The sequence below is a fragment of the Gymnogyps californianus genome, chromosome 25, assembly GCF_018139145.2.
Source record: "Gymnogyps californianus isolate 813 chromosome 25, ASM1813914v2, whole genome shotgun sequence".
NCBI classification, from domain to species: Eukaryota; Metazoa; Chordata; class Aves; order Accipitriformes; family Cathartidae; genus Gymnogyps; species Gymnogyps californianus.
In genome coordinates, this window is record NC_059495.1 from 2905988 (window position 1) to 2930776 (window position 24789).

The 24789-nt window shown below is 46.8% G+C and overlaps 1 protein-coding gene across 1 annotated transcript in view; it reads right to left on the reverse strand.

Annotated features, from left to right (window-relative positions):
- Window positions 1-3035: 3035 nt before the first annotated feature.
- Window positions 3036-24789, reverse strand: part of NECTIN1 (nectin cell adhesion molecule 1) — a 104558-nt gene continuing 82804 nt past the window's right edge. The window contains exons 6-10 of the mRNA XM_050910968.1: window positions 20163-20310; window positions 18019-18106; window positions 17404-17514; window positions 9693-9737; window positions 3036-4050 (exon numbers count right to left, since the gene is read on the reverse strand). Coding sequence (XP_050766925.1) covers window positions 3832-4050; window positions 9693-9737; window positions 17404-17514; window positions 18019-18106; window positions 20163-20310 — 611 coding nt within the window. The 3' untranslated portion in view covers window positions 3036-3831. The remainder of the gene's footprint in view (window positions 4051-9692; window positions 9738-17403; window positions 17515-18018; window positions 18107-20162; window positions 20311-24789) is intronic.

Below are 24789 nucleotides of genomic sequence, written 5' to 3' on the forward strand. Positions count from 1 at the left end.
CCCCAGTAACAGGAAGAATGGCTTCATGTCTCACACCAGTAAGACAGAGAAATAAAACACCAGTTCCTCCCATACACTGCTAGCCCACTGGATGCACGATCACACTCCACCAGTTTCCTGTTCAACTTGTTCAGCAATCTACCCCCAACAATGTTACTGGATGGCTCTGTTCCCAGAGAGGGGATCTTTTAAAATCATTTTGCACCGTGGCAGGAGGGGAACACCTCTCATTAGCATTGCTGCAGCAGGATTTCTGCGCCTGCAAGGTCACCGCAAACGTGTGTAGCCTTACCATCGAGCAAAGCTAGTGTTAAACCAGTGGCAACAGGTGCAGCAAAGTTTGGAAATAGCCATTAGGCAAACATTGTGCAACTGTGCAGAAAGGGAGCGAGGAGTAAGAGCCCTGAATCAGAACCATTTCTAAATGCAGCTTTGTAAAATTGAAACAATGGACTTGGACCTCACTATCTCTTTTTTCAGGGTTTTTCTTCAGGGGTTTTCCTCCTTTTTCTAGGGTATGAAGGAATTTGGTGATGTGTGGAGACTCTCTTTTGCCATTTTTTTGAGACCAAACAAGTTCTTCAGGAGAAGAGAGAATGTTAAGAGGCAAAGAGAACCAAGACATTCCTAAGCTTAATATATGTGCTGGCATAAGTCAAACTACTGCTTTGAATTTAGGCTTTTCTTGCTTTTTCCCTTTCTAAGGAGGATTGAAATCCTTTTGCTTTGCTGAAAAGCACAGTAAAACCCTTTGTGGCAGTCTTCTGTGGGCAGCACAAATGCAAAGCTGCACAAGGCAACTAGAGTTTCTCTGTAACGCTGCAGTCTATATCTCTGCCTTCCCCTTCCTCATCAAAGCATCATCCCTCCAGCCACAGGCAGCAGAGAAAACCAGCTGCAACATGTTCTCTGCCTCCTCTGGCAAACAACCATTTTGTCTACCTTGTTTCCTTATGTATCTGAAGACCTGACCATATTCCACTTCTCATTTAAATTCTTAGATCTGTCTGAAACTGCATCAGGTGAAGGCTCCCAATCAAATCTACTTTAATTGCCACTGTGCAGGCAGCATCCTGCTATTACAGGCATGCGAACAGGGAAGTGTGGAATGGACTTTTGCTTGCTTTTTCTCCATGGTCAGTGATTCCGGGTTGATTCCAGGATGTCAGAGACCCCTGGGTTTTACAGCACCTGACCACCTTTCCAAACAGAGTGACCAAAGGCAGATTTGGCAGACTCCAAAGCATGGTTCTCTTGCTGGGGTGAATGTGTTGGCTGTGGCTTCAGTTCAGAGCATGCCCAATTTCCAGCTCTGTGGTAACCAGAAAGTACCCCAAGGTATGTTGAGAAGAAAACAAGAGAGAGAAATAGATTATCTGAATCAAGACACATAGCACTTGAGTCCGTTGGTGTAAGAAAATGACTGGCTGAATTCTCTGGAGACTGGCAGAGGAAATGTGAATCCAAATGACTCCAAAAAGGGTTCCATCAGTCAAGACCAAAAGGATGGTATTGGAAAAGTTGTGTTTAATGCTCTAAGGCTATGTCTGTATAGTCCCCTGATCCTCTGGGAATGAGAGCACTCCATGCACTAGCACATATGAAAGCTGCCATGTCTGTTAGAGGTACTGGCCATTTCAGCTTGGCCAAGAAATGCATCGGTGCCCTTTCATCCACACCTCACCCAGCCAAGCAGAGCCAGGTCACATAGCTGATATAACAACCTGTCAATCTAGTGGGAAACCACCTCCCAGCAGGAAACCACCTCCCTGCATTGTGCAGCGATTTCCCACCATAGAGACGAAATCTCGTCCTTGTGACCAGCTACCATGCTGTCTCCACATAGCACGAAGTGGCAACCGGCACTGCGGAAGCAGGGGAAGAGGCGTGGGAAGAGTCGTTTCTCCAAGGGTGTGTTGTATGCCGTGCAAGGGCCCAGGGGATCCATGCGTGTGGCGTCATCCTCACACAGTGCTATATTGCCTAACTAACTGAAGTATAAACTTCTCTCTTATATACAGATCTATTTATTAGCCTGCAGGGAATCCACGAGGTAGTGTGAACACAGATGTGCTTCTCTGTGGAGGAAGAGGGACAAGCAGGGTGAGTCTTGAGGCTACTCTAGGTGATGGGAACACAGAAAGTGCATAGAACAACTATAGCTGTTTAGATTCAGATATAGAAAAATAAAATGGTGCCTCAGTCTGTGTGGCATGGCAGGAGCTGGGCTGGTAGCATCCAACACGGTATTCATACCTCCTCTTACGGGGAGGCTTTCATCTTGATGGTAGTTTCACTTCTCATTTGTACAAGTCACACTGAAATGTTGTTTGGTGTCTGGGCAGCAGGATAATGGTATGGTCCCCATCTCTCCCTCCCACTTGCACTTTGCTCAAACATCCTCATGGTTTCCAGAGTGATGTTAAGTGTGCAATGTCTGCAGAATGCCAAATACCCAACCTGAGACAAAGGAAAGTAAATGCCGATTCGCCAAGAAGGCATATCCCCTTGTTCAGAACTGTCCCAGCCGTCATCTTTTCTATGCCATACCTGGGTGAAACAGATGAGAGTTATCCTTGAAACCAAGCTCTTATACAGGATGTTCATTCCTTTTTCTCCTCTTCCTCTTCTTTGCTTTTATATACATTTAAGTGTATATCTATATTTATTTTTCTTCTAATGCAAGTGAAAACAAATGTGATGTGGAGATAAATTCTCTTCTCTAAAACACTTTGTGGTCACAGGAATATATACGTTTGGATTTACACACCCACACACATTCCAATATCAAAAAATTTGTAGTCCCAAAACTAAGATGCTTTTTAAAAAGTTAAAAGACCAGATTCCTCTGTTGGCTTTTATCCTTCATTAAGAGCAAGAAGATTACCTGAAATAATTATTTATTCTTTATATTCTGCCTGAGTTCATTTTAAAATTCCAATCAACAGATGCAAGGAAGAGAGGGGGAAAAGCTAGTGGGGGGTCACGTTAGGCTTTGAAAAGGAAAATTAGAGAGTATGTTTTCCTTTCTAATTTTTTTTCCCCTTTGGGTTTCAGGTTATAAGACGGTTATTTAAAGGATGCTTTCTCCAAATGTGTTGGCTTCAAAATATGTCCCCATGCCATCTGGGTTTAAAAGAGTCAATCCAAGAGACTGGGACTGGGAGCAGGAGGGAAAAAGGACAGAAACAAAACCCCTAAACCAAACCCTTTTCTCTATTCTTGAGTTGGTTTTGAGCATCTTTCATTATAAGCATCTTATTATTTGGTTCAGCAATCTTGGCTGTTTAGCTCTTCACAACAGGGATTTCCTATCCCTACTGCCAAGGGGGAAACAAATTTCTCCAAAGGAGGAAAAAAAAAATGCTACAGTCTCAGATTTGAGCACTGGCTGCACTGTAAAGCTTCACACAAGCTGGAACAAGGGCTGTGAAGAATCCACACCCGGCTACTCTGGTGCAAACAGTGTAGAGATTGACACAAGGGAACCTATGGACATTTAATCAGGTTGGGCACATCCCATCCAACACAGGGCAGCTGTCACCCACATACACATGCACACACATAGCCAGCTTGATACAGGAGGGCCAGGATGAGAAAAGAAAGATGCAAGTACTGAATGAGACGTGGGCAAAGGCAGAGTGTTCCCTTGAGCATTAGCAAGCCAGGCAGATACTTAACCTAATCATGTCGATTACAATTGCACCAAAATTTAAAAATCAATAAATAAAATAAGCAATGGCAGAGGGGATCTAAAAGGCCTTGGTTGTTGAGCGACAGGGTCAGGAGAAGTGAAAAACATTAGCTTCTTCATTTTGCTGTGTTGACACTTTAAACATACTGTTCCTTAGGACAGATGTAAGGAGCCCGGGAACCGGGAGGTGGGCAGCAGGAGGAGATGTCAGAATGACGAGGATAAAGATCTTGTGGGAGATCTGACAAGGGGGTATAGACATGAGGGATCTTCTCCAGATATCGATCTTCATGTGAGTAACAGCGGGTCAGGTAATCACTCGCATTCGATATCTCTGAGTGACACTTTCCAAAGTTCTGTAAGTAGAGACAAAAGTCAATGGGTGAAAACTCTGGGATCATTGGCCATAAAACATACAAGTTTTCAGTTCCTTGCTGAGATACACATATACCAAGTAGGATGGAAAATTAAATAGTTCTGCTTACTGCTTCAGAAAAATAGAAACCCAGGTGATAAATCCTCACATTTCAAAATTTTTGTCTCATTTCCCAAAATATCCATATTGCTGATGAATATGTATAGATTTTGCATGGTTTGCCCCTTGTCTGTAGGTGCTCTACCTCTCTGGATAAAATAAGCAGTTGGCCAAGAAAGGACAGTTTATTTTCAATCTTCCTAACTCTTCCACACCTGAGTTTTGAAAAAGCAGTGCTTGTATGCACCATTAATCTAATCCAGGCTCATGTTCTTTTATTTAAAGGGCACATGTGTCTGACCAGAGACTTTGGAGGCAAAATAGGTTATTGTGTCTAATGTTTACCTAGTAGATAGGAGTGCATGTGCTAAGCTTTACCTGTGTGAGCAGTTCCATTGAAAGCCTTGGGGCAAGTTTTGTAAGTCAAATCAACTACAGAGAATGTAAAGCACTCGCAAGATCGAGACTGCTCTGTGGTCCCACGATCTTCCTTCTGATGGAGTGTATTCTTATGGATGCTTTGCAAAATCTGATTCTTCCTCTTTAAGTGCTGAATGAAATGAAAACCCCTCAGAGTCCGAAGTGCTTTGATTTCTATTGAGATAATTTTGCAGAGGTGTGGCAAGCAATACTGAAGAAGCACTGCTTGTTCGAGTGCAAAAATCGCAGGGACCCTTTTTCTCCCACAAAGCTCCATGCAAACAGCAGCAACAGGAAGACAGAGACCCCCTGCTCCCCTGCTGTGCCCGCCTGCGTAAGCTCCGAGGCGTGCGGAGCTTTCCCCCAGCCCAGGGCTCCGGCTCCCCAGAGGGTGGCAGCAGATGGGAGGGATTCCTCCCTGCTCGCAGACCCTTTCCTCCGGTTTGAAGCCCTGCAAGATGACCCAAGCAGGAGGGATATCTAGTGAGGACCGTGCTTTTGGTCTTTAAAATCAACCCACGTTCATGGGCTCTTACCAAGGGCTAATCTCTTCTCTAAGAGAGAGCAAATGCACTGGTAATCATCTTTTATGCCTGTGGTTTGAACTGGGGCTGGCTGAAGCAAGTAACTTGCCCTTGAGTCCTTCCTTGTTCTCTTTCAAAATACCAGAAACAGTCGGTTTAGTGGAAAGGACAAGGATTTGACCCTCAGGAGAAAACGCCTGAAGGAACAGAACAATCTACTCTGCTCATCTGCTGCCAGTTTCTGGATAAATATTTCAACAGGACGCTTAAAAAAATCATATAGAAACCAAAGTGTCGACAATAATTTATTGATGGTTCAGACTGCTAGAAGAGGCAACAAGCAAGTTGGAGGGCTGCACAGTCTTAAGGCAATTTCAGGAACAGCCTCACTAAGAGCAATGAAGGCTGCCAGAGGATGGAAAGTTTGTCTGAGCACCAGCAAAAGAGCAGCAATGCTAAGGTCAATCTGATTTTCATTTCCCTTTCCTTAGCAAAACAGTATATCCCACTGCTTAAGCTTTTAAAAGTCAGTGATCTGGACCTGGCCAGATAGGCAAGAATGATAGGCTCTAGGCCCCTTCTATTTAGAATTGCTGCATTGGTATCTGAAATTTGGGTGGGCCATTCCCACAGCTACCTCATGAGGTTTTTGTCCGCTTCAGGCTTTTAAGTGCAAAGTGAAAAGGTGGAGGGGTGCTGTGCAGCATTATAACTGTTTAACTGGAGGAACCCAAGCCCGGGGACATGAGGAAGCTTCACTAACTCTACCTTAACCCCTACAATCTCTTCCTAGCTGCTTTAGGCAGCCCTGACTCACAGCTCTCCCATTCCCAGGTGGGAGCTATACTTACACAGAAAGTTTAGGCCTCTATAGAATTCAAGGCTCAGATTTACACTGTACCACACACAACCCTGTGGCTGGAAAACCAGGCAGGCTGTGGCAACACATACTTCAACCTGGAGACAGTTATATTCATACAAATTCTATAGCATAAACAGGGATCCATACCATAAGGGGAGCAGGGAACAAAGAACAACTGTTTGCTATTCTTCTGATTACACCAGATGATAAAAAGAGATAAAGAAGGGCTAACAGCTAGGGAGAGTGTTAGCCAGCACAGGATGTGTAAAGGTCCTCTCCCTGTATAATCTACTCTCAAGAAATCTCAAACACAACAGAACTCCTTCCCATACCTGCAAGGGGGAAAAAGTATTAGCCATGCTCTCTTCCTGCTTTATAGAGATAAGTCACTAACTGATAACTCAACTTTCTGGATAAAGCTAACCTGACAGGCAAGTTGTCTCAATGATTGAAATTTAGTAAGACATGGCAGGCAAGGGGGTCTCTTAGCAAGGCTAGCAATCTATTATCAATTAAATGGGAGGATAGGTTTCTATGCTTTTTGAGCATGCAACAGAAAAGCATAGGACTTCATACTAATATGTGCACTCAAAAGGTCTAATAGACAGAAAGGTCTAATAGGAAAGAGATTCTCAGTTAACCTAAGTAGACATCTTATGTAAATTGAGCTGGGGTTTAGCATCTAACACTGTAAGAAGCAGAAGGGGTCATGAGATACCGTTTTATGGGCCACCTATTGACAGTATACTGGGTCAGCAAAGCATATTTCTTTCTGTTTATCTATCAGTTAATGTGGGCATGAAACAAGCACCCATGAAGTAGGGCTAGAGAAAATAGGTGCAATTTTGTCAGCATTTCTATTTGGCCAGGTTAGTATGAACAAGTTTTTTTTTCTGGCCAGTGTTTTGTGCTCACTTTTCACAGGTGGGAGTGGGGCCAGAGCAGGGCAGCTAGAGAATGCCAGCATCGGGGTCAAAGAAAGAGACTTCCCTGTCCCCTTTCACCTTTCTTCAGCATGTGAAGCCAGGAGTCACATTGCTCTGGCTTTGTTCCCTGATCTCATTTCTAAGTAGCAAAAGGGAAGAGAACAAAATCAGCCTGATGTTTTTTAACATATTTAGCAGCCGGTGCCCTTTGACTTCCTTCCCCAGTCCCACTGTGACTTTTCCCAAATCTAATTTATCTTTAACAAAGTTTGAAATTAAATTAGGGATAATGAACTAATTAAATTGAAGTGGCACACGATTCTGCCACCTTCCCCCACCTGACTTCTCCCATTTGCCTTTGTTTCCAGCGTGACTCCATACAATTCTTCATTATCTGGGTTACATCCTCCCCTCTCAGTCTTATTTTCTAGAGCTTGATTAAAGGGGATGTCAACAATCTGTCTGTTTCAGACAGCCTGGCAGATTACCTTTAAACAGTCTTTATTTGATTGAATTACAGAGCTTTCATTTGTGCCATGACTTACTCTCAACCCTTCTCCATCCCCTATACACCTGTCTCCAGCTTTTCTTCTATTTGCAGATCATCTCTTTGGTAAAACTAGGTGTGCTGCAGACAGCTTTCCCTCCGATCTGACCATATCCTGGACTTTTAATAATCCTGAAACAATGAGCTCTTAACTGGTCTAAAAGTGAAAAACTCCTTCTCAGGATCCTGAGGATTTCTCTGCTATAGTCTCTGGAAAATCTGAAGACACTACTACATATGAGAGTTGGACAGATACCGCTACAGAGGACTGTGGTTTCTGCTGTTGCTCAAAAGCCCAAGAGCCAATTAATAACCTCTCATACAGTTTAAACTTGTCTTTAGTCTTGCAGCATGGCTCACAAACAGAAGTAGGCTGGTTTTCCCTGCTTGGCCAAACTCAAGGCAAACACAGTGCACATTCATGCACTTATCGGATGTGTTAGCCTGCTCCCTGGCTGGGAAAAGTCCCTGCTGTTCAAAACTATTCCAACTTTGGGCTGCCACTACCCTGACCCTCTCCATCAGTTGGTTTTGAATTTTGGGATGCAGCACAGGCTGATGGACAGAAAGAATGAGTTTTGTTGAGTGACAGCAATAGAAGACTGTTGTCATACCGTGGACCAGTCAGTGGAGAGGATGTAGGTGTTGGAAGATAGAAAATATAACGGGAACCAAAAATAAGAAGCATTTCATCATGGTGTTGGGAGCCTCACATCCTCTCCTCTCTGTTTCTAAACTCCCTACTCAGCATTTTCAAGCTGCTTTTCATCTTCCAATTATGGCTGCAACTTTAGGTATCTCCTGGCATGCTCCTGCTCTCTGTTTGACACCTTATCTATGAGGGAGCTCCTGGAATAATCACTGTCCTGAGTAAAGAACAAACATTAACATACCAGGGATGAGCAGGAACCAGTGTCCCTGAGCTTGCTCTTAGGAGCGGTGGACTTTTGTGAGAACAAAACTGCGGGCAAGTGGGACAGAGGGGCTCATGCCTGGGTTCGGAAAAGGAAAAGGTTGAACTGAAATTCCCCAAAATATAAAAAAGGAAAATATAAAAAAAGGAAGGCTGAAATTCCCAAAATATAGGGCAAGGCACCTATGATGAGGGATGCACCCACAGACACATGCAAGTATTGCTTATGCAGAAAACTTGCTCATAAAGTTGCATTCCTTCTTACAGCATGATTTTAACTCTTTCTCTTGCTGTCTATAGTACGTACCTGTTCTGCATTTCTATACCATCTTAGACCATCAATAATCTTAAACATTTCCCTCCTTGCTGTTTCTCTCCCGAGTCCTCTCTACCCTTTGAGTCAGAGCAGAGCTGTTATCCTCATTTACAAATAGGAAACTAATAAGGAGCCACCTTAGTTCTTTGCTTTATTTCTCCTGAAAATCAGAAATGGGGCTATTGACCTGGGGGGGTATACAGGCAACCTTGGTGTTGATAGAAAGAAAATGTGGCAGCTGGGAACTGAGTCAAGGCTGCTACATTTGATGGTTCTCCAATATCTCCAGCTCAGTCTGCACCAAATCTGTAACTGGTGCAGGTTTAATAGTTTTATAGCGACATTCAGAAAGCAGAGCTGGGAATCTGAATGCTGGTCACTAATTTGCTGGGACCTTGGTGCAAGTCTCATGGTTTTGAGCTATTCTTGCTGTAACAGGGACAAGAAATTCCCAAACAAAACTGAGAGCAGGAGTGTGGGGAGGTGAAGGGGGAGGAAATAATTTTTAAAAGCATTAAAAAAAAAATCACCCTGATCTGTGGTGTGTCTTAGCAGGGAGATTTCGTGGCAGTGAGATTACACCTTCAAAGCACCATATGACTGGCTTTATTTTTACTTCAGAGAAACTGGGAGGATTTCCAAATTTGGATTTGGAGGATTACTGTCCTTTTGCTGACAATAAATTCCCCCACCCCAGGGAGGACAAGGCAAGACCTCCCAAGATGGATTAGGGAGCGCTTGCCTTGTTTGTAACAGTGGGAGCGGTCCTCCAGTGCAGCCCAAGAAACTCTTGGGAATTGGAGGTGAAGACGTAAGGGAGGGTGGCTGCTTTCAACCACATCTTCCCCTGGGCTAGCATTTTCATCCTCTCTCTGTGTGCAAGAGGCTGGCAGTGCTGCTGCCTGTTGGTGACAGGCAGGCAGGTGCCTGGGAGCTGATCAGCACGTCTCTCCAGCAACAAACAGACCCCACAACCAAACGGAGAAAAGAAAAACCAAACCAATCCAAAACTTACTGTCCACTCTCGCTTGTTACGTCTACGAAGACCTTGATCCTCATTCTGGGAGCAGGGGTGAGTGAGACACCGCAAGAGAGAGAGGTTACCGTTCTGGTCCAGGCCAGGCCTGCTGCAGACACTTACCTAGAAAGGCTTTTGCTACAGCAAGGGAACTACAGGGCTGCTTCCAACACAGGAAAACCAGGGACCACAGGGATAAAGGCAGACTGAACTAACCCATTGCACACCTTCCACCCAGGTGTTTCCACTCCACCTTCAACCACCTGTTAGCACAGATGTTCCTAGTCTGCAAGGAGGCACTAATCAACAGGACTATCCAGTGGGACTTTTTAAAAATGCCATTTTTCTCCTGCTTATCCTCCTGCACGGAGCTATTCCCCTCCTTCCCAAGGATCCAATTCCCTTGCCCTTTATCTTCTTCTCCAAACCACCCTTCTTCATCCCCAAGCTACTGCTTCTCTGTGTGCCTCCTCTGATCTACCCTGGGTGACCTAGGAGGGATTCAGTGAGCTGCAAAGCACCTCACCTCTCCCTTTGCTTTCTTCCTTGTCTCCCCACCCTTCTCTGCACCTCTTCATTGAGTACCCCTGGGGGGCTGTAGCCCCATTAAACCCACAGCCCCTTCCTCCCATTTAAAAGGCAGCAAAATAAAGGGGAAGGAGCAAGGCAGAAGCTGCAGTCACCACAACTCGGGGAATACACAGGAGCAAGGTAGAATCACAGGCAAGGAGGGGGCTGCCAATAGCATTTCCTTGGCTGACAACTCTTGGCATTTCCCAGCAAATCTCCCATGGAGTGGGAAAGGAGAGTTGCCTCCCTTTCAGATAGGGACCTGGTGGCTTCAATACATGAGAAAAGGGTATGATTATATGGTAAAGGAATGTAAGAAGAGCTGAAGACACCTCTTTCCACTGCAAACACCATTCTGTTTCAAAGGGTCACTGGTAGCTAGAGATGGTCCAGAACAACCACTTGTAGGTTTAAATGCAAGCTGAGTCCTAATCAGTCCCTGCCACAGGCCCTGAGATTGAAGCAGCTTGGTGACACTTAAAGTGGTCAGAAAAACATGAGAACAGGGAAACAGTCAGGTCTGGTCTCTAATTTTGAGAAGGAGAGCACCAAAGAAAATAATCTTTCTCCCTTTCTCAAACATCCAAACATGCTGTCTGCACCAACCTCACGCAACGCAAGCTCTTTTATTTTCGCATACACGGTCCCTCTCTGACTGTCTCTTATTCACTGACTCTTTCAGATGCAGGAACCTTTATGTGTTCCCATATTCTCTCACATACTCTCCCACCTTGTTCTTTCACACATGCACATATGCTCCATCTTATCTATAGTTGCTTCCATGCACACAAACTTTTCTTTTTTTTTTCTTTCAGTCAGTGCCCTTTTCTTTCCCTCCCCTTCTTGTACTGACTAGCTTGGAAAGGCCCTCTTAACATCTCCATGAGGTTTTTGGTTTCAGCTGCTGCACATCCTAGTATTGCTGCTCTGCTTCATGCTGCTGAGCCTTACAAAAATTCCCCAAACCAAATCCCACACCAAGAGGTGTACCCTTCAAACCCACCTCATTTCTCCCTGTGTCCAGCCACACTGACTGCAGAAGGGGCAGACCCTTGTTCTGAAACAAAGCCGTTAACCCTTTCCCACCTCCCACATGTCTCACCTCACTGTAGAAAGCAAAGGAAAACACTGCAAAAAGCATGCGCAGAAGGCAAGACAAGGCAGAGGCATTCCTGTCAGCACCCCCAGAAATAAGGGTAGCAAAGAGAGCAGCCATCATGGGCAGCGTGCAGGAGGTGGAGGGAGTGGGGAGGGGGACAGATTGGATGCATAGGGGCCACTCCACAGGAAGGGGAGGAGACGCAAGGGGGGAGCACTGACTTCAGAGGGGTGCAGTGAGGAAGGCAGAGTGTGATCATGTACCTTGAGGCCAGAATCTGAGGGGAAAGGGCCTAGAGTGACATGCGCTAGCGTAAGTTGGGCTGGATGGTTGCATACTCGACTAGGTCTCCGCCAGCATGGATGGAGGTCCGAGGACTGGGTGACGAGGCCAGAGCGGAAGTGTCCAGCTCTGCATAGTGGACATCACAGTCCTTGTTGCCAGAGTTCTGGAGAGAAGAGAGCAGCAAGGCGGTGGGGACACAGGAGGGAGGAATTGGGGTTGAAGTGGGGAGGTGGGGGAGTGGGAACACAGGAACCGTGCAGAAGGTGGGGAGCAAGTGAATGAGACAGGAGAGGGAGTGTGTGAAGGGTGGAGGGAGAAAGAAGAAAAGGGTGAGAGGGGGGAGGAAGAAAAAACAGTTAAAAAGAGGGAGGTAGGGAGGTAACGAACAATCAATCAGGTAAAATCCCAAATCAAAGCAAAGGTCCCAATGGCACTGCTCCCCAAATCCACCACTGAGCTGAGTGACTCAGCCCAGGTTGGCAGCACTCCCAGCAACTGCCCCATCTGCCCCTTTTACTAAGGCTGCTCCCAGCAGCATCTTGCTGCTCTGATCTTCCTGTCAACCCCTCTGGGATCAGCATTTTCCTTAGCCAGGGGTAGTTCAGTGAATTCAAACCTTATCGGATACCTGAGCTGTCAGTTTTGACCCAAGAATTTGGGGTTCATTGCAGCACACTGGAGGCAAATGCAGAGTTGGGGGCATGAGTGAAAATCATGGGGAAGCCTTGAATTTTGGGTGTCGGGAAGGAGATACCTGGAGGGAATGGCTTCAAAGCCATAGCTCCAGCGGCAGGTTTGCAGCAGACATGTTGCCACTGGGAAATGACACTGCTCAGCCAATACCGTTGTTCTGCCCTAGTGTGGGGGCTGCAGAGTTCTTAAGTACTACATTTTAACACGAGGCTTGACTGCACAGTATGCTACTGCAGATTAACTGTGCAGCACGATTTTGTCATTGTAATAATGTCTAAAAGATGCTAAAAGCATCCTTCTTTGGCATGAAAATATTTATGGGTATTCCCTTACTAAGTGGGCTTATCAGCAAGAACTGCATGAATGGAATATTATCCAATTTGTCTGATCATTCTTACCCAGACATCTTCCGTGCTTTGCAAATAATAATGGTCAGAGAACCCTGGAAGGCAGGATGGCCTGGAAACCTCACTGCTCAGTGGGGAAAATGAGTCACCAAGAGGAGCCCTGGTGTCAGTAGCCAAGGTATGAGGGGGTACCCTGGCTACTTGCCCTGTCGAGTTTCTTTAATACTCACTTTTGGGCCTGGTTTCTGTGCCAGCATTAGCCAAGCATCTGCTAAGCCTCTCTGAGAGGAGAAAGTTGTCTCTTCCTAATGAAATAGCTTTCCAATTTCTCTATCCCCTTTCCAAAATGGCTGCATCACATGGCAATTATGCAAAAGGTGTTTAATTTGAAAATGTTTCTCTTCTCTTTGTTTGGAAGTGTCCTCAGCCACCTACCAGCTGTGGCAGAGCCATTTCAGAAGTTTATAGCCCTGTAATGAGCTGTTTTAGTGCCTGTTGCTGGAAGGGGTTATTCAGTGAGTGATTATCTCTGACTGCTGCACTGTTCTGTGGCAGGGTTTGGCTCCCTGATGGTGCCTCTCAGCCGCAGGGATGAGGGGAATGGGGAACATGGCTGCAGCAGCATTTCCAGTGTCCAGTTCCCCTGTGGTGCTCAGCAAAGCTGGACGCTAGAGGACCAGGAGGCTTGAGGTCGCCTTCTGCCCTGCCCTTGGGGAGGTGACCAGATGGCAGTGGCAAGTTGTTGGCGTGAAAGCCGTGTATCCTATGGCCTCTCTGCTTCGTGTCTGGACCCAGACTGAGTGTCTATGGACATTTAAGAAAATTAGTAATGCCAGCTCCAGTCTCAAACTTTGTATCTCGGTACCTCCTCTAGTCCCAGAGAAAGGCAGGCTAAGTCTTTACCTCCTCATTCCTATCCTGTCTACTTTGCCTCACTCCTCTCCAAAATAGTGCTTCCTTCCCACTGGAGGTGTTTTCTCCATGTAGTTCCTCTACTTTCTGCCACTCTTGGGCTTGCTTCTACTCCCTGCTGCTTGTTTGGAGCAAAATTTATTACAATATCAATAATGTGACTTGTATACAAGGTCTAGCACTGGCACATGCAAGCGCTCTCTGTAAATCATCAGCATCGGCACCCTGGTAATTGCCCTGTAAACTGAAAGGAATTATTTTGCTGTCTGCAGCAATGAAACTTTCCCTTCTACCTGTGCAAATGGGTATTGCTGACATGTACACTAATCATACTTCAGCTCCTACATGCATTTGTACCTCCACCTCTCTCGCTCATGCTCCCTCTCACACACACACACACACAGAGCATCTACATGACACATAGGCACTGCCATGTGCACACAGAGCACACCTCTGCTTTTACCCACACACGTTACCCTGCGCACTGACATGCATGGGTACTGGCACTCTCAGACATGCATAGTCTTTGTAAGTGTTATCTGAAACACATGCTCACCTTTCCATCCCATTCACTGCTGCGTAGATATCGTCACATAAACCAAAGCTTTTACCTCACAAGAGCTCAGAGACAAATGCTGCGGGCAACCCCATCACCCTTATGCCCACTTCTGTACCCTTAACTGTCCATTACACTGTCCTTGCATATCTCTGTGCTGTCGGCTTCATGTTATCTTTCCCACAGTTTGCAACACATAAACATACATATTCATTCGTAGCCTCTGACACAGGGCCCATCCCTGCTCCCTTCTGCAGGTATCTTGTCCCTGCAGACATGCCCCAGCCTCTCCCCTTCACCTGGTCCCCTGCCAGCACGCATCTGCACATGTCCACACATACATACCTGCACACCCTCTTTGTGGATTCCTCCTCCACCTGCCTCTTTTATTTTCTCCTGGCACCTCTCCCATTTCCCCCTCCCTCGCTCTTTGCCATCTCTAATCGCTTTCTGACTCCCTTTCTAGTGCTGTGAAATTGTCAACCCCAGGCAGTGGCTTTCATGCTGCCTTGTGATGAATCTAGTTTATCCCAAATTACGAGGTTTTGCACTATTCATTTAAAGCTGAATGCACCCGCCCCATTTTCCTGCAGAATCCGTTCCCTTCAACTCTCATCTTCTTCACTACACTCCCAAGTCAAATCTCCAGATGAAGTACAAGCAGGACAAGAATATCCTGCCTTTCTTTTGTGCCTTCCCCTCTAAAAGAAGCTGCCTACATCTGCATCTGAACACAGTGGGAGGGGGGCTGTATCAAAGTGAGGTTGGCAGAGACCCAGTGAAGCTGAAGGGAATATGCTTCCCTCCTCATCCTCCAACTGACCCATCTCTTAGGCAAAGGACTGTGCAGGTCTAGCTTGCCTTGGTCAGTCCCTTAGCATGCTGTTGGAGCGTGGTTACTGGGCCTGAGCTGAGTGTGCTGGTTTTGGTAACCATCACTATCCCTGCTGCGATTCCCTGGAGGTTTCCATGTGAGTGCTATCCCAGCCAGACCCAGCACCCTCAGCATCCCCTGTGCAGGAATATCCCTATATCCCAGCTATCCTCAACATCCCCTCTCCAGGGAAGCGCATGTGTGCGACATGAACAGGAGGCCTCTGCAATGCTTTAGGGGTGAAAAAAGTGATGGCTGTGAGTGGTCCTGCGGGAAGGAGGGCAAGAGCTGGTTCCTTTGCAAAGCGTGGCTGGGCAACGTGATGCACACCTGGCCCTGGCTGTGGCAGCAGCACATACTGCCTATGTTATCTGGGAAGAATCCAGCAAAACCAGCACTCCTTGGCAGCAAAGTGATACCCTCCTTCCCCTTGCCAATCACAAACTTGAATAGCCTGCTGCCTGCCCAAAGGATAAAGCGATTTAGCAAGAAATGGGAACAAGCCTCATCTCGTTCCTGGGGCAAAAAGCCAAAGCCTGTCGTGTGTGCATGATGGGGGAGCCTGATACCATTTACAGGGACTGCCAGCCAAGCTGACCAGAGGACAGGTCCAATTCACAGCTGTCCTAGACTTGTGCCAAGAGCAGGCAGAGCTGTGGCAGCAGTGGTTGAGTCACCCAGACACCGCATCCCTACTGCAAAGGGAGTTTCTTCATGGCCAGATGAAATGAGGGCTCCACAGCCCATCACCTCTTGGCTAAAACCATGGGTAAGGAGCAGCGAGTGCCAGGCATGGGACATAGAAATGCGTCTTCTCAGACCAGGATTGAGAGCAGTAAACTCAGTTCCCATAGTTACAGAGCAGCTACCCATCAGGCCCCATCTCACATCACTAACTCTGCCACTTAATTAACAGACTGCTCGTTATTTCCCAAAATGATCTCCTCCATCCTCCTGCTTGCCTGAAATTCGGCTCTCAGATGCCCTCCACAGAGCAGCCCATCTGGCTCTAGCATCCTGTGTTTCGTTTAAAATTCACCTACCACTCAGCAAGGGTTAGAAAGAGCTGGAGACAAGCCCCAGGACTGAGGGAGGGCTCCAAAGGGAAGTTTTTCTTTAGGGACATCAGCCACATTCAGCTAGGATGAAGTAAATAGGATCACACCAACACAGCTCAGCAAAGAACTGTGTCTTTTTACTTCCAATGCCCTCGGCATCTGTCTCACTGTAGACTTCTGCTAGCTAAAGGTCACTGGGCCCTGTCCCTCTATTATCTGCACAGGAATACGCATTAAAGGGTCATACCAGGATGAACTGGAGAGAGGGTTATAATTAGTTATGTTCATAAAATATTACTCTAGTATGGGCTGATATTTATACTGCTTTCTCAAACAAATGGGTTCACACTGCCGAGATCTAGAAGCACCAGGCTTGGTGTGTAGTGCTCTGAACCACCCCTCGTGGAGGAAGAGGTTTGAGAGAGACCTGCAGAATTTACACGGAGATCCTGTGTCTCCCATGGAGGGTGGGGGGAGCAGCCCTGTGCCACAGGATGAGGGAGGGAAAGGATATTTTCCAAGGCCTGGGAGGAGGAAGGTTTTCTGTTTTCTTGTCAAGGGAGGACTATAATCCTACCTGTTCTCTGTTTCCTATGCCTTTGCCCTGTGAATTTCCTCCTTCAGCCTCAGTCCTTGAAAACCAGCCTTTCCCGCATGGCTGTTAACATCTCTCTCTGACCCTTAATCTCTCTGCTGCTGCTGCCTCATGTTAGCATCTCCCTATCTGAGGCTGAACAAATCCACACAAAAAAAGGGAGTTTAAAGACCTTGTTGTCAATTGAGAGTCAAACACCAGCACGCTCTGCCCTGCAGATAATTGCTTTGTGAAGCTCTCACTGTAGTGCACAGTGCTCTTTGAGAGCTGCTTTGTTCAGCTGCAAACTCTAACAGGGGCTCAACTGCAGGAGGTGAAGAGTGACTGGGGTGGCTGGCTTGTAGGCTTAGCTGTCACATGTAGGTAAAGATGAGACTACCTCAGGTTGTGACAGTCCTCTGATAAAGATTTGGAATAAGCAGGGTGTTTTACTGAAGAATGACCCATAAAGGCACAGCTCTAGGACCTATGGAAACGAAGGGCAAAAGGGGCAAGTGCTGAATTAGGGTCAGTGGTATTTGAGAGGTGGGCTGAGATCAGAGCGTGGAGGTTGCCTTCCTCCAGGAGAGGATGCTCCTGGACTGTGAAGGCTGCTTGCTCACTCCCACTGGATGGTGAGGGTCTTTTATTTCATAGGGTGAGAGAACCTACGTGAAAGGCGGTGAGGCTGGGGGTGAGGATGAGGTCAGGCAGCACTATTAGCACCCTGATCTCCTTACCGGTTTGTCAGTGTAGGGAGAGGGCTCGGTCGCTGCCATGTCATAGTATGGAGTCTGCAAAGGGAGTTTCTGGATTTCCTCCTCGTGTTTCATGTTGTCTAAGCGAACAACCTGTAATAGAAGAGAGAGAAGAGGGATGAGAAGAGCAAGTACGATCCTTCGTCACAGCTTGGGGCAACATCTGCTTCAGCTGACACCACCACAAGATAACACCATGAAGGGCAGTGCGTCTTATCTTCTCCCTTGCTCCTACCATATTATTTGCCTCCTGTTCTCTTTCTTTCATTCTCACACCCCTCACTACCACTCATGACATTCAAAATGGTGGGGATGCTCACAATTCCTCACACCTTAGAGCCCATCTGAACACCATCTCATTCAGAATTCAATCCCCACAAAAGGGAGTAAGTAGGATCCAAACTATAGCTTTCAATTAGTGCCAATCTTGGGGAATTCTGGGCAGACAAGTCCTTATTTTCTGCCCCTCAAACTTAGGCCATGGACTTCTTTGCTCTTACAAACCCGGTTTTCCTAAATTTAGGCACTGCAGACACTGCTTGGAATCAGTTTTCCTTGCCAGAGGAAGGAACTTGCAGCTGGGCTGGGGAGGCATACCTGGATGTCTTCTGCAGTCAGGTGGCTTTTCATCTCCTGTTTCCTCTTTGGTGGAGGGGCAGGTTTGTGGGATGGAGGCAAGTCAATTCTGCAGATAAAGAAGTAGTTGCTGATTAGAGAGCAAGAGAAAGGGGTCTGCTTGATTTGATGTGCTGTAACAAGCCGGATCCTGCGTGCGCCAAAGATTTGATTGTTTTTGTCACCAAACTGCCAATATAATCATATAGATTATTCTCAGTAACTCCCCCCGTGCCCTCTTTCTCACCCCAATTAGAATTGTTAATAGAAATAAACTCCCTCCTAGCATTCTGTTCCTAATTCCAAGCAAATGCCCATGTTGGATTGCAGATCCTGAGGGTGCAGCTAGGATACCTGTCTCCCGGCACTGTTTTGGAATGGCTCCAAATCATCCCATGGGAGGTGGCTTATTTTATGGCTGTAGGGTACCAGAAAGTGTCTGGCAGTGGTCACTGCAAATCAACAAGGTAATATCAGCCCCAATTCGGGAGCTTATCTGGAACGGTAGCCCCTGCCACAGGCTTCCCAGTAGGAATTTGAATCTTCCTCATAGACATGCTATGCCATGCAGGGACATTTATCCCTGACCCCCAGTCAGGGGATCAGTTTTTGCCCCAGAGCATAAGGATTGGCAGCCATTATAATCCCAGCCTAGAGACTGTCTCTGCACATTCTGTTCATATGCACAGATGTGTCTAATCCTTTTACAAAACTTATTAAAACTCTGATCCACTAATTAACTGGCTCCCCCTCCCTTCCCTCTATACAAACTTTGCCAGATCTTCTGATAGAGATGGGCGACTTTCCTTGGCAACCCAATGGATTCCAGTGTGGGACCAGAGTGTACAGGGGAGGGGAGAGTAAAATGGGTCCCCGAGGCTCTGCAAAACATTGACTTTATGGCTCTGAAGAAAACCTATTAACTTTTGGAGGCTTTGGAGTGGACTCCACAATAGAGGCAGCATCTCTGCAGACCAGGGCACCATTGCGTTTCTATTCTCAGCTAAAGTGGCTCTTCCCTGTGCCTGCGTGGAGGGCCATTGTAGGAAGTGGGTTGTCTGAATGCATTTCTATCATAGGGCCGATGCTGTTGATGCAATTTCACCTTGTGGTGCTATTTTTTTGTTTGTGTGCCTTTCTATCTCTTCTCCTGCTTTCCCTCGTTCTCTTCCCTCCCTCTCCTGCTATCCTCCAATGCCCTCTCTCAAATGGGATTAAATGGAGCACAAAATGTGGCCAAGATGTAACAACCAAGGGGCGAGGGGGGGGGGCGAGGGGCGGTTGTGGAAGATAAAAGCAACTTCTAGCCTTTGGGCTTTCCGTGCCTCCCCTGTGACGTGGGAAGGAAGCAGAGGAGTGCTTTTGTGAAAAGGCAGTGACAAGATAGAGCTTTTCAGGAAGGGGCCAGGGTAAACATTTTTGAAGAGGGCTCTGTTCATGCTGCATGGGCTGAACTCCACCAAATTCCCTGCCTGGGATCTGTGCTGCACAGTGTAGGGCAGAGCAAAGCAAGTACCTGTCAAAGAGAAGTCCCTGGGGTGTCCCCTCTCCCTACTCTCGTATTGCCAGAGGTCATGTCTTCAGGCTGGCACCATATGTACAAAACTGGAATGCTGAGTGGATGTGAATTCTTTCTGGTCTCCTTGGGATACATTCAGAGGTGCTCAGGGTCTACCAGAGACCCCTCTCTGATGACAGAATGTGATTCAGTCTAATTCAGGACCCTGAAGCCATTTCTCTGAAAAAGGAAGAATAGGATCCTCTCCTACCGCTGGAGGTGAGAGTGGCTCTGAGCAGCTGCGCCATGTCCAAGGATATGCTACAGCAAAAGCAGCATCTGGGTGAACATCGTTATGCTTCAGTTTCCACTTAAGGCTTGCGATAAGAGTTCAAAAATAGGAGAGAGCAGGATGGAAAGCACCAGGGGGCCCCAAGGAAGGGAAGAGAGTCAGAGGAATGAGCCGGAGGGTGGCAGACAGGAAGAAACATCAGGAAAAATGGTTTGCTGCCAAGCTTTTCTTGTGTGCAGGTAGCAGAAGAGCTAGCGGTCCTCTCTGTCTGCTGCCCCATCCAATAGCACCTGTACCATCAGTGTGCCGTACTTCTATGAGCATGGGGCTACTTACAGGTCATTGTCCGTTTCGGTGCGGTTCTTTTGTTGCCGTCTGTAGACAATAATTACAGTGACAGCCACACCGATGATAAGAGCTGCTGCGATGACGCCTCCCACGATCCCAATAATGCCTCCTGGGGCACCCTGAGGTAGTGGCTTATCTGCAACACACAGGGAAGCACAGGAGAGAGGGTTAGAGCATCAGACAACACAAGTGGTAAGGCGAAAGGCCTGTAGAACAAGGGACTCCAGGAGCAAAGATGCCAACGCACTCTGAAACTGTTTCAGGTAGCCATGTGCAGGCAGCTTCATGGAGGGACACAGGTCATCCTGAAATGTAGTAGTCAGAGCTCAAGAGGAACAGAAATCTGTGGCTACAATTGCAGCCCACTGTGTCTCCAAGAGCTAACCACTTCCTTAATCTATTCTGCAATTTCCCCTTAAATCAGGTGATTATTCCTGGATCCATTTTTCTGCCTTTGTTCTGTCCTCGAAGAAAGAAGGGTTTAGGGAATAAAGGTGCTTCCAAGCAGTCACTCCATGTGGTGCAGAGGAACTCATGTGGACCTGCTACTTGACATTATTTAACTGTCTTGAAAGCCTTCTGCAGAGCTTTGTCACAGTATCTTCACTGAATTCCTGGCGCTGTTGAAAGGAGAGCTTTGCTATTAATGTAGATCTTAGAAGAGCTAAGGACCAATGCTCAATTTATTGAGGTGGAGCAGAGGTACATGCACCCCTAAACCTTACAAAAAACATGTCCTGAGTGTAGGATTTAGGGGCAAGGGGGAGATATATTGTATCTTGCATTTCATCTCCTGTTTGCCCCATGGCTGGAGAGCTCTGTGACCTGGGCCAGCTCCTCTGTGACTAACATGGACCTCATTCAAAGGAAACCTATCCCATGGGCCTGATGGGAAAGCGCTTTGAAAAGTACGATAAAAGGATTTAATTTACTCTACCTTCCAACCTAATTAAACTTGAAAACTAGCTAATTGGTACTTTGTACTTACAGCTCCGGCAGTGATGAAAGAAGGAGATAATTGGAATGGATGAAGAAGGAGGAGGAGGAGAAGGAAAAGAAATTCAGGGGAGGGGAGCGAGACAGGGATGAGGGAACAAGGTGCTTTGTAGAACTTGTCTGTCACACCTAATTTTTGTACTTTTCTTAATGTCCTGGCTACTGGCTGCTCTTAGAGACTAGACACGGGACTATATGGACCTTATTCTGCAATAATTATGGCTTTGGGTATCATAGTGGTAGCCAGTATCTCCACTAAACTACCCATCCCCAAGGCCTCAAAATTATACCCACTTAACATGTGTGCATGGTTATAAAATGTCTGCACACATTCCCAAACCACATAGGACTACTTATACAGGACTTTTCAGGGTGAAAATCTGCCACTTACTCCCACCTCACATCCATGGATTCAGCAGTTGCTTAGCTCGAAGGCTGGGCTCCCTGAAATCCCACGTACCAGGTGCAATTGCAGAACTGACTCTGCTGAATTGTTGCCAACAGCCTATTCCTAGATCTCACCTCACAGCCAGTCTTCTTCACCTTTCAGATTTGCTGCTGTCATCCAGGAGTGAACCGAGGTGTATAAACATTTCCCAGGGAAATCCCCTCTCTGGTCAATACCAACAAATTGCACAGCAGAGAACTGGCATGTTTACTGTAACAGTACAAAACACTTGAACTCCCAGCATGATGCTGAGACATTGCTACCAATGAAGAATCTGCCCTGGGAATTGTCTTGACACTGATCCCCCGCACCTTTCCATGCAAGCCTGGTTTTCTCTTGCCTTGCAAGGACACCCCAGAGCCTCCATCGGTCAGCATCCCACACCCCACCTTCCCCTGTTCCTTAATTAAGAGCTCAGAGTTCTGTGTCTTTGAGTGGCAGGATGCTGTAGTCATCAGAATGTGAGGTTCTGCTCCCCACTGTCCTCGGCAGTGGCAGTCACTTTTCTTTCTCTTCCCTTCTCCATAAGCCATATTATCTTGTAAATAATATTTCTGCCTTGAGACATCTCACTTACAGCCGTGCTCAGGCAGACAGCTGACACGTTGCAATCCAAACCCCCGGACAGCATTAGAGATTGTGGCAGGGACAGCGACTGTAAAGAATCTTCCAGTCACTGTGGCTGGGGCATTTCTGTGATGAATTGGCCCCTAATGGCTCTCTGGATGGCAGGTAGTGAGCAGAGAACATCAGCCTCCTGCTACTGCTGTAAATCAGTAAGTGTGTATATGTGTGTGGGGGAAGCGGGCGGAAGGAGAAAGAGGGAAAAGGAAATAAATAAATGAAGCTAAAATGACTCTCCAGGAACTTGAACAGGGCTGTGTAATAGCAGAAAGGGGCCAGGAAAATTTAAAGAGGGGAAAATGCAGCCATCAGTTTGCAGAAGAGAGAAAGATAAATACAGGGCACTGGGTAAAGACAGTAAGGGGATGAGGGAAGGGAAAGAACGAAGGAGCACAAGGAGAAATGCAGATGTTTTGGGGTGTCTATCAGAGTACTTCCTTCTTGCCACGCTCTCAAGACTATGGTATGAACATCCCAGCTTTGGTACCCATCCCAGCTGCCTAAGATGGGCTGTGTGGCGATGCAGTGCTTCCACAGAATGGCAAGTACCAAACAATGACACAATCCTATGACAACAAGCCCTGCCCCTACATGTGCAGGTCTCTTTCCTGAGGACAGGCTGACGCATCCTGCAAAAGCGTTGGTCACATCTTTGCAGGAGTCCGGCTAGGAAGCTGTGAAAGGTGACAGGGATAATTGCTGGCAATAAGAGAAAACACCAGGAGGCAAGGAAGATAAATGAGACATGAAGGTCCCGAGAGAGCAAGAAAGTGCAGAGGGGAGGAGAAGAAAATGGGAGGATGTAGAGAGAGACCTTCTTTTCTGCTGGCTCTTCCCCCTTTCTTTTTCCCTTTTTTTTTTTCTTTTTAAAATTTTCTTTCATCTGTCTCCCCAGCTGTTTATTTCCTCAGTCTCCCCTTCCTGGAAAGAGCTGTGGCTAGTACAGTTTGGAGGGCTCACCTGCAACCCAGCCTATTTCCTTCCCTCCTCTGGGTGCACTGCCTCTTTAAGAGGTAAAGTCAGAGGCACCAACAGGGCTTTTCTGGAGGGCAGGGTGGCTGCAAGAAGGGGTGTTGTAAGTCAAACATGAGGACACCGGGAAAGCCTCAGGAGAAGATGATAAGAACTGGCAGATGAGGATTCAGTTACATTGACAGGGCTTTTGGGCAGCCCTGGGAAGATGTTTGCAAGGCTTGTGAATCGGGATCAGAATAAATTGGCAGGACAGCTCAGGGGTCTCCAGACTGGAGTGGGAAAAGGCTTTGCCAATTAAGAATGCAAAACCCCTTGCTCTGTGTCACACTCGAATAATTTAAGACTCTCCAAAAAGTTTGTGTGAAGCAGTTGGCAGTGAGGCAGGTACCAGAGAATCCAAAGGGGCTGAACAAACAGCTCGGCCTTATCTGGATGTCTAAGGGCTGCTGGGAACTCCTCGTTCCTGCTGGAAACAGAATTAATTCACAATATTACAATTGAGGAGAAAAGAAGGACACCCCACCCTCTTTCAGAGCAGTGTTGTTCATTCCTTTGGTCTCCCACGGCTCTTCTGGAGATGGAAGCAGACACAGGAAAGGAAGAAAAGTGGTTATCTATCCATAAAGCATCCTTCCCAGTCACCTGATGGTGTGTGTGTCTGGGTTTCCAAAAGTAACCAGTAACAGACGAAGATCTTTCTACAAACCACATCAATTGAGACATTTTGTGAGATGCTGATACTGTAATTCACCAGTCCCAATGCTCAGTTAAACCACATCCAGCAGTCCAATGCTGTCAGTTGTTCACATCTCCCAAACAAGTGAAGAATGTCCACTAGACAAGAATGTCCATCCCGGAGAGATGCATCAGGCGCAATCACAGTGCACAACTGACGCATAATTTCATAGCACTGGCTATGAAGAAACCCTTGTCCAAACAGCCGCAGGGCTGATGACGCCGTTTGTATGGACAGAGCCGTGGCTCAGATTTACTGCAAACAGCCATGGTAGCGTTTCAAAGCACAGAGACAAACGGACGGAGCTGTCCACACACGTCGTGCCCACGGGGTGAAATAGTGCAGCTGCAGAGCGCAATAGTAAATAATAATAGAGGAACAATGAAGGCTTTGGAGAACCAGCTTGCAGGAGAGCAAGAGAGATGTTCCCAAAGGGAACTTGAAGTGAGGCAAAGACGGATAAACTGGAAAGCTTCCAGAGAAGGGTATGCCAGAGCAGAGGAAATGACTCACTTGCTCTTGGTATGGGGGCAGTGATGTGGAGGAATTTGCAAAAGGAAAGGAAAGAAGAGACAGCGTCTGTCACACTTTTGGAAGTAAGGTCTCTTCCCTTAAAGCTACTTGTGTGGCTGGGACATTTGCATCATGAAGAAGCCTGGCTGTTCTTGGGATCAAGACTTAAAAGCAGGATATGTTACATCCCCACCAAGGGTCTGTGCCTGTCTGGGATTGACTTTTTATGTAAAGCTAGGATCAGCCAGATAATTCTGCACTTGCTGCAGTATATGCACAGTGACTTCCAGCCTGAGCAGGTGGGGAGGAGCAGATCTGTGAAA